Genomic DNA, 9,795 nt, shown 5'->3' on the forward strand with positions numbered 1-9,795 from the left:
GACCCCTTGCCCAGAAAACTCGACTTTTCTCCCTCTTTTCTTCAACTCTAAACCACCCTAACTTCAAGGGTTCCAATCCCAACCACTAAGGATCATAAATTCCCTCAACATACAATAGATTATAACTCAAATACACAACCCAATCATGTCCCACAACCAACAATAACTTCAACAACACAATTAACAACATCAACAACATCAAACCAACAACTTCAACAACATACCCAATCTTTTCTCAATAACAATGAGTTGGGTGTGTAGGGGAAAGGATCAACCCACACTAAGTGCTCACATACCTTGATAGGGATCACCCCCGACGATTTCTACGACGGAAACTTGTTGATCTCCTCTTCTTCTCTTCTTCTTCTCCTTCTTCTCTTCTTCTTCTCTTCTTCACTCTCAAGAACCCTAACTTTCTCTCTTTAAAATGGGACAAAATGATCCAAAGATCATCCCTATACAACAATATAATCCCCAAAAGAAATGGCTAGGGAAAAGACCAAAATGCCCTTAAAATTTCCGGACGGATTCCCTGCCAACTGCCCAACTTTTCAATGGTCATAACTCGCTCATACAAGCTCGGAATCGAGCAAACTTGGCGGCGTTGGAAAGATCATTCCACAAGCTTCACAACCATAACTGGAACTACTCCTAAATCATCCTGAGCTGGAAGTTATGACTGCTCAAAGTTGGCCAAAAACTCACTGATTTCCACACTTAGCCAAATTTCCAGATTTTTAAATTTTTCCAAAAATGACTATTTCCAAATTTCAAGCTTTTCCATAGTTATTTCAAATTGCCGGATGTTACAATGACGTTTTCACAAGTGAGTTCATTCAAATTCTCTGAGATTTCATGCTCCTAACAAACTTTGCAGTGTTGAAAACAATTTGTTGTTGTCTCTTGCTGAACATTTGTCGTCCAAGTCAGGATTGCAAAATTGATAGCATACAAAACATTAATCCTTTCTAGATCAGTTTCATGTCCCACTTCATAGCCTTTTAATATCCTACGATAAGATATGTTAATACATCTTTAAAGCTCTTATTATTCCAGTATCACAAGGTTGAGTCTCAAAACACTCTATAAATTAATTATTATTATTTTATCGATTAAATAATACCTTTACAAAATAATAATATTTCAGAGTCTCAATTATATTAATTTAATGAGGTTTTACTATACATATGGCAAAGATAGTTTGATCTTGAAAAAAAATAATTTTCAAGATAATTTTCGGTTTCTGCTTCTTCTATTTTTGTATAAGTATATTATAGTTACAACTTTAGGTTTGTTACTTTTATGCAACAAAACACTAGTAGTTTAGGTAGAGTGTTTATTGAGCGGTTCGGTTGGATATTCACACTTGATGGTTTGGTTTATTTGTTATCGAATGTTAAATGTACTAAATCGTTAACCAAAAGAATAAGATATATATCAGTTAACAATTTTATTTATGGGATTAATTGATAACAACTCACCTATGAATTTGTATTTTAGGTTGCTGTAAGTAATAAAAGAAATGAATATTCAACTACCACACAAGAAAAATGTAGGTGGTAAGGGAAAGAAAATACACGGAATGAGCTAGCAGTACTGCAGAAAGCTGTGTTTTATGGTTCTGTGGAAGACTTTGACAAAGAAAAGTCTTCGTGGTGGGCAGCAATGAAAGCTTTACATGACCCCATGGCCATGTGCAGTAGTTTCCCTCAAATGCACCCACATATAATTCATAAACGTGTATTATGTCACATAGGGTGCATGTGTCTACTTGTTTAATTGTATTTTCTTTTATACACCCAAAATTGGAGGGCATAAATATTATTTAAAACTAAATTATATGGCAGAAGCTTTCCTTCAAGCTGTGCTAGACAATCTCACTTCTTTTCTCAAAGGAGAACTTGTATTGCATTTCAATTTTCAAAATGAGTTTCAAAGGCATTCAAGTGTGTTTTATACAATCCAAGTGCTCCTTGAGAAACAAGATGCTAGACAGGAAGCAAGTGTTCATCAATCATCACAAATATTTTTTTAGATAAAAGGAGTATTTTACAAGATATTTTTTAGACAACACTAGTATTACAAGATTGTAGCAGTGACAATTAATGATAACTTAACTTTTATGTCATAATAAAACTAATTTTATAAAGGGAAAATGTTCAAATATGTGGTCAAACTATTAAAAATGACTTATTTATTTATTTGTCAAATAAAGCTATTTTTAAGAAGCAATTTTTAAATTTTTTTTACCAACAGTGCTTCCAATTAACAATTTTACCGATTAGCCAAACACTTTAAATTTAAAAAAAAAATACTTTTATCTCAAAATAAATGTTTTTGGCATCCCAACAACAATGTCAAACAAACTTTTACTCTCTCTAGTCTCTATTTCTTATTAAGTGAATTATTGAGTTTTGATACACCTTTTAAGAAAAATATTTAAAGACATAAATTAAAGATTACTTTTCACTATTGCCCTTTTGATTATTCTCAAACTATTCTACTAAAAAATGTAAAATAGTTAAGAACCTCATTAAACGATAGGGTAAATATGAAAAAAAGTTTCAATTAATTTTTTTTTTGAAATTTGAACAATTAACTTATTTTGAACTACTCTCTCCGTCTCTTTTTAGTTATCATGTTGCGCTTTTTGAAAGTTAATTTGACTAATTTTCAAAGTTAAATTGCAATTTCTTACATACATTGTAAAATATTAGTCAAAGTTCTTATAATTTACGGAGGAAGTATGAAAGAGTCAACAATTCACTTTAATATGGAGCAGAGGGAGTACTAAGTACTAGTTATTGCCCACCAAATTGGTTTGGTGATTTCAGTACAATTTTAATTGCGTATAGTAAGTAAATTTGGTGGTTACCATTGAATAATTGAGAGACATGGCCCCATAGGCAGGTGCAGTTTGCAGTTTCCATTTAACAATTGAGTTTGTAACATATTCTTTGCTAACTCACAATACTTCCAAATATCTAATAGTGAATTGAAGATATGGCTGAATCTCTCCTTCGAATTCTGTTAAAGAGTCTGACTTCTTTCATCCAAGGGGAAGTTGGATTGATTCTTGGTTTTAAGGACGAATTCGAAAAGCTTCAAAGAACGTTTACGATGATCCAAGCTGTGCTTGAAGATGCTCAGGAGAAGCAACTGAAGGACAAACCAATTGAAAACTGGCTGCAGAATCTCAATGTTGCTGCATATGAAGCTGATGACATCTTGGATGAATGTAAAACTGAGACAGCAAGACTCAAACAGACTAACTATTGGAGTTATCATCTAAAGGCTACCGCTTTCCGTTACAAGATTGGGAAAAAGATGAAAAACATTATGAAGAAACTAGATGCAATTGCTGCGGATCGAATCAAGTTTCATTTGGAAATAAGGCCTATAGAGAGACAAGCTGCTAGACCTCAAACAGGTGCGTATCTTAAATATTCTCACACAAATTAGTATTACAATTACAACATAATTTATATTCATATTTGACAATTATCAAGTTCATGTATGTTTTTGGGCTGAGGGTAAGTTTCAAATATTTTTTCTAATCTAAATGTTCGTTAAACAGATTGATTCCGATTCGTTTATTGGGTTCAAAATCTATTACCTGTATGTGTTTAGTGAAGTTTTTAACATATATATACATGCTGATATATATGGGCTCAGATAAATCCATAGCTTACTCATAGAATATCCCCCGAGTCTAAATGACAAACAAAGCTTCAGTTGTTTTAGACCTTATTACTAGTTTCTGGGTGCCTTGCACGTTTGTTCCATACAACTATTATAAAGTTGAGTTTATTATAACAATATTAATTTTACCAATTTATATTTTATTCATTAAATAAAATTCATAATAATTAAATGGCCCATTGAAAACAAATTAAGATAATATATATAGCCTCTAAAGATATGATCAATATATATACCGATATGATTTATCCTCAATAACTACATATATAAGTAGCTACTTAACAGAAACCACATCGATAAGAAAAGTATTACACCCTCTGTCCCAATTTATGTGACATTTTTCGTTTTTCGAGAGTCAAATAATTTAAGTTTGACCGAAAATTTGCGCATGGGATCTTCAATTTTTTTGAAATGAAATTTATATATTTGTAAACTACGTAAAAAGTACTATAAGTCACAATAATTGATAATTCAAAATGTTTAAAAGATATATAAAAAATTCACGATCAAAGATAGACTTGTTTGAATCTTGAAATCTGAAAAGTGCCACATAAAATGGGACGAAGGGAGTATAAAAATATTATAAAAGTACATTAAAAAACAAATACAAGTCATGAATGACTAATTTCAGCACAAATAAAAATAGAGACTTACAACATTTAGAATTTCATGGAAGATTAAATTAAAGAAGTATAATAGATAGAGAATATAAAAAAAGGCATAATACATAAATATAAGTCATTTCACATTTAGGTATTTCAACTTTGGGTATGTACATGTTGACACTTAAACTTGCATAAAGTTAAACAAATAGACGCACACGTCCTATGTGGCATCCTACATGGCAATTTGCATCCTACACGGTGTTCTATGTGTATTATGTCATATAGGACTCATCTGTCTACTTGTTCAACTTTATATAAGTTTAAGTGTCTACTTATGCACATCAAAGTTGGATAAATGAGGCCAAGTTAAAAGACAAATTTATGTATTGTGCCAAAAAAAGATAGATAAGAACAAATACAACATTCATATCTGTGTTACGACTTTAATTATAACAATATAATGGTAAAAGAAACACATAATTAATACATAATTTTTTGAGCTCTTGACGATACCTTCTATAATCAATCAAAATTCAAAAGCCTTAATAATGATTCAAGCGCTTTGCTACTTTAACTGTACAATAAAGTGGAAAACCTTGGGTAGAGATTCTTTTCATGAAATAAATAAAAAAGATGATTTGTATTGATAAAAGTAGAGAAATATCAAAAGACATCTTAAAGTTTTAAATTAAATATTTGAAAGTTATGAATATTAAGAGTAACAATTGAATAGGTAATTAGATATGAACTATGATAGTGAATATTTAAAACAAAGAAAGAAGAAGAAAAATAATAAATAAGTAATTAAAAGAGAGTAAAACATTACGACAAATGATATTTAAATAAATAGTGTTATCATATTATTATGAGCAACTTTCACATACAACAAACATAAAATTATATTTGTATGTTATAGCTATAGTTTGCATAATTGCGCTCCATATCAAATTAAATATTTGCTATGGAGCTTTTGATTTGTATAATTCGCTAGATACATCCAATTTTATACAAATTATTTAGTTTTGTATAAATTCATTTATACATTGTAATTTGTATAATAAAATTTGTATTTGTATAACTATAAGTGTATAGGATGAAAATATATGTATGTTTATTTGTATATACACGTTTCTCTCGCTTTATGTAAACACAAATACATTTTATACATTTGTATACCGAATGGGTAATTGTATACCAAAAATGACTAATTGTATACCGAATCAAATGACAAAAAAATGGGATGTTTGCTGCGTTACAAATAAAATAAACTATGGTTACAACATTTAATTTGAATTAAAAATTTGCTATTTCATACAATTTTTCCTATTATTCATAGTGAACAAACAATAACTACATCATAATAATAAGATTTCAAATACAATTCATTGGCTTTTCCTATACATGAAAGTAATAATTACTTTTATGAACTTTATAATATAAAATGCACATAAATTTTCATTAAGTTAAATACTACTACATTAATTAAGTTATTCAAATTAATTTAGAGAAGGGGAAAAGGTTTAGTTAAGTATTTAGATACATGTTTTCATGTACCAAATAAATGCACATACTTTTATGGATTTTTTCATCTTTTAGTTATTTATTTTACACCTTGTCACCTGTATTATTTATCATAATATTAATAATATAGTAATATGATTATTATTTAATATTTAATTAGTTAAATATTTTATAATATTTGGAATTAATGTAGGGTAAAATGCTACTCTTTATCTCTTTATTGTGCAAAAATCTTCTCTGGTTTTTGCTACAGAGCTTGAATTTTGTAACAATATTCTCATGTGAACATTACTTGTACCAGGTTCTGTATTAACTGAAAAACAAGTTTATGGGAGGGGCAAAGAGGAAGATGAGATAGTGAAAATCTTGATAAACAATGCCCAACAACTTTCAGTCCTCCCAATACTTGGTTTGGGGGGACTAGGAAAGACCACTCTTGCCCAAGTGGTCTTCAATGATCCGAGAGTTACTGAGCATTTCCATCCCAAAATATGGATTTGTGTCTCGGATGATTTTGATGAGAAGAGGTTGATAAAGGCAATCGTAGAATCTATTGAAGGAAAGTCACTCAGTGATATGGACTTGGATCCACTTCAAAAGAAGCTTCAGAAGTTGCTGAATAGAGAAAGATACTTGCTTGTCTTAGATGATGTTTGGAATGAAGATCAACAGAAGTGGGATAATTTAAGAGCTGTCTTGAAGGTTGGAGCAACTGGTGCTTCTATTCTAACCACTACTCGTCTTCAAAAGGTTTGTTCAATTATGCAAACTTTGCACCCATATGAATTGTCAAATCTGTCTCAAGAAGATTGTTTGTCGTTGTTCAACCAACGTGCATTTGAGCACCTAGAAGAAATAAATCCTAACCTTGAGGCTATCGGAAAGGAGATTGTGAAAAAATGTGGTGGTGTCCCTCTAGCAGCCAAGACTCTCGGAAGTATTTTGCACTTCAAGAGAGAAGAAAGAGTATGGAAACATGTGAGAGATAGCGAGATTTGGAATTTGCCTCAAGATGAAAGTTCTATTCTGCCTGCCCTGAGACTGAGTTATCATCATCTTCCACTTGATTTGAGACAATGCTTTGCATATTGTGCGGTGTTCCCAAAGGACACCAAAATGGAAAAGGAAAATCTAATCTCTCTTTGGATGGCACACGGTTTTCTTTCATCGAAAGGAAACTTGGAGCTAGAGGATGTGGGTAATGAAGTATGGAATGAATTATATTTTAGGTCTTTCTTCCAAGAGATTGAAGTTAAAGATGGTAAAACTTATTTCAAGATGCATGATCTCATCCATGATTTGGCTACATCTCTGTTTTCAGCAAGAGCATCAAACAGCAATATCCGTGAAATAAATGTAAAAAAATACTCAGATATAAAGTCTATTGGTTTTGCTGCAGTGGAGTCTTCCTACTCTCATTTGCTGGTGGAGAACTTTGTCTCGTTGAGGGTTCTTAATCTGCGTTACTTAGAACTCAATCAGTTACCGTCTTCCATTGGAGATCTAGTACATTTAAGATACATGGACCTCTCTTACAATAGAGAAATGTGTAGTCTTCCAAAGCAGTTATGCAAGCTTCAAAATCTGCAGACTCTTGATCTACAGTATTGCATCTCACTTTGTTGTTTGCCAAAAGAAACAAGTAAACTTGTTAGTCTCCGAAATCTTTTACTTGATGGCTGTCCATTGGATTGTATGCCACCAAGGATAGGATCTTTGACATGCCTTAAGACTCTAAGTCGCTTTGTTGTGGGATGGAAGAAAGGCGGTCAACTTGGGGAACTAGGAAACCTGAATCTGTATGGCTCAATTGAAATCAGCCATCTTGAGAGAGTGAAGAATGATAAGGATGCAAAAGAAGCCAATTTATCTGCAAAAGAGAATCTGCGATCTTTAATCATAGATTGGGATTGGCTTGAACCACGTAGATATGAATCAGAAGAAGTTGAAGTGCTTGAAGCCCTCAAACCACACTCCAATCTGACTTCTTTAAAAATCAATGGCTTCAAAGGAATCCGTCTCCCATATTGGATGAATCACTCAGTTTTGAAAAATGTTGTCTCTATTGAAATCAGCAGTTGCGCAAACTGCTCATGCTTACCACCCTTTGGTGAGCTGCCTTGTCTAGAAAGTCTAAGGTTATGCTGGGGGTCTGTGGATGTGGAGTATGTTGATGTTGATGTTGATTCTGGGAGGTTTCCATCCTTGAGGACACTTGTTATAGTGAACTTTAGTAATCTAAAAGGATTGCTAAAAAAGGAAGGAGAAGAGCAATTCTTTGTGCTTGAAGAGATGATAATTCTCTATTGCCCTATGTTTGTTATTCCGACCCTCCCTTCATTGAAAGTTTGTATGTCAGATGCCTCAAGTTTGAGGTCCACATCTAATCTTAGTGCTCTTACTTCCCTCAACATTAGCGGTAACTATGAAGCTACTTCACTCCCAGAAGAGATGTTCAAAAGCCTTGCAAATCTCACATACTTGGAAATCTCTGTGTTCTACAATCTTAAAGAGCTGCCTAGCAGCCTGGCTAGTCTCAATGCTTTGAAGCGTCTGGATATTTATTATTGTGACACACTAGAGAGTCTCCCCGAGGAAGGGGTGAAAGGTTTAACTTCACTTACACAGTTATCTCTCCACTACTGCAAGATTCTAAAATGTTTACCGGAGGGATTGCAGCACCTAACAGCCCTCACAACTTTAACAATTACTGAATGTCCAATAGTGTTCAAGCGGTGTGAGAAGGGAATAGGAGAAGACTGGCACAAAATTGCTCACATTCCGTATCTGCATATTCGTAACTATTAGTATTTATAATTCTTTCTTTGTTTGTGAATCTTTTTGGTTTCTCCCATTGGATGTAATTGTTTGTAGGGTTGTTTGTTTGTGAGTCTCTCTCTCATTGGATGTAATTTTCTTTTTGAAATAAATCAATAATCTATTTGTATTATCCACTTTGAGAATGTATTAGTTATTTGTAAATTGTAAGTCTCTCTGATTCCTGTCATTGGATGTAATTTTCTGATTTTTCTTTTGAAAACAAATCAACCATTTCTAAGAGCCATTTGTGTTAATGTTGTAATTATTGGCTAACATTAATGTTGAATTTCTTTACAGATCCTTGTACAACCTTATAGCTAATGAGAAGTTCGTTTCCTTTTTCATAAACAACTAAGGTGCCTCAGAGTAACAATTTAAGCTATGTTGATAATGACATTGTTATATTCAGCAATCGTTAAATCAAATTTGTCAAATTAATTAGCAAATATGATGCATGTGTAGGGACTCCACATAGGACACATGTATTATTTGTTCAATTTTATTCAAGTTTAAGTGTCACTTGCAGAGGCTAATTCTCTTGGACTTGACTTTGAAATAATTTTCACTCAAAAAAGACCTGATGCAGCACGCCACGTAGTGTCCTTGATAGGGCACGCAACGAGCCAAGTAGTGCGCTAGCCTGGTCGAGTTTTGTGTTTCTGAAGTTTGGCACTTGGGGCAGCACATTAATTAGTTTAATTACATAAATGGTTGATTGACAAGTCTTTGTGGGTATGATATATGGACTAAAAGTTCTATACTATTTGTGCGATTGCGTACACTTGCGTGGTCAGTTGGACTCAACAAGTTTGCATCTTCTTCTTTGTTTAATCTTTAAATGTGTTTGTTATTACATTTTTTAAAATTATGTCTTGATTTTTTCCATGAAAATTCATAATCCCTGATGATTTAGAACACTCTTTGTTCTAATTGATTTGGAAAAGGAATATAACTACTTGAGATCTATATATAGGGGATGTAGTTGGAGATTCTAAAGGATTGTACCCTTCTTTTTTTGTTCATGGTGAAAAACTCTCTCTACTTTTGCTTGGAGGATTAGTCTAGCCTAACCTCATCAAATTCTTCTGTTTTTTTTCTTTTCTATTATATTTGCTTGTGATTCTGTGGTAGTTAATAACCCACGATA

The 9,795-nt window shown here is 32.5% G+C and overlaps 1 protein-coding gene across 1 annotated transcript; it reads left to right on the top strand.

Moving 5' to 3' along the window:
- The first annotated feature begins 2,876 nt into the window (after nucleotides 1-2,876).
- On the top strand, nucleotides 2,877-8,810 carry LOC102599503 (putative disease resistance protein RGA1). Its single transcript, XM_006352882.2, has 2 exons — nucleotides 2,877-3,430; nucleotides 6,130-8,810. Exons 1-2 carry the CDS (start codon nucleotides 3,004-3,006, stop codon nucleotides 8,634-8,636), a joined length of 2,934 nt encoding a protein of 977 aa, XP_006352944.1. The 5' UTR covers nucleotides 2,877-3,003; the 3' UTR covers nucleotides 8,637-8,810.
- Nucleotides 8,811-9,795: the final 985 nt, after the last annotated feature.

Source organism: Solanum tuberosum, unplaced genomic scaffold (assembly GCF_000226075.1).
Source record: "Solanum tuberosum cultivar DM 1-3 516 R44 unplaced genomic scaffold, SolTub_3.0 scf00144, whole genome shotgun sequence".
Classification (NCBI taxonomy): Eukaryota; Viridiplantae; Streptophyta; class Magnoliopsida; order Solanales; family Solanaceae; genus Solanum; species Solanum tuberosum.

Bases quoted from the DNA above. Each gene is read 5' to 3' on its own strand.
- LOC102599503 (XM_006352882.2), top strand. From the start codon at position 3,004: ATGGCTGAATCTCTCCTTCGAATTCTGTTAAAGAGTCTGACTTCTTTC. The intron at 3,431-6,129 runs GTGCGTATCTTA...TACTTGTACCAG, and splicing joins AGCTGCTAGACCTCAAACAG to GTTCTGTATTAACTGAAAAA.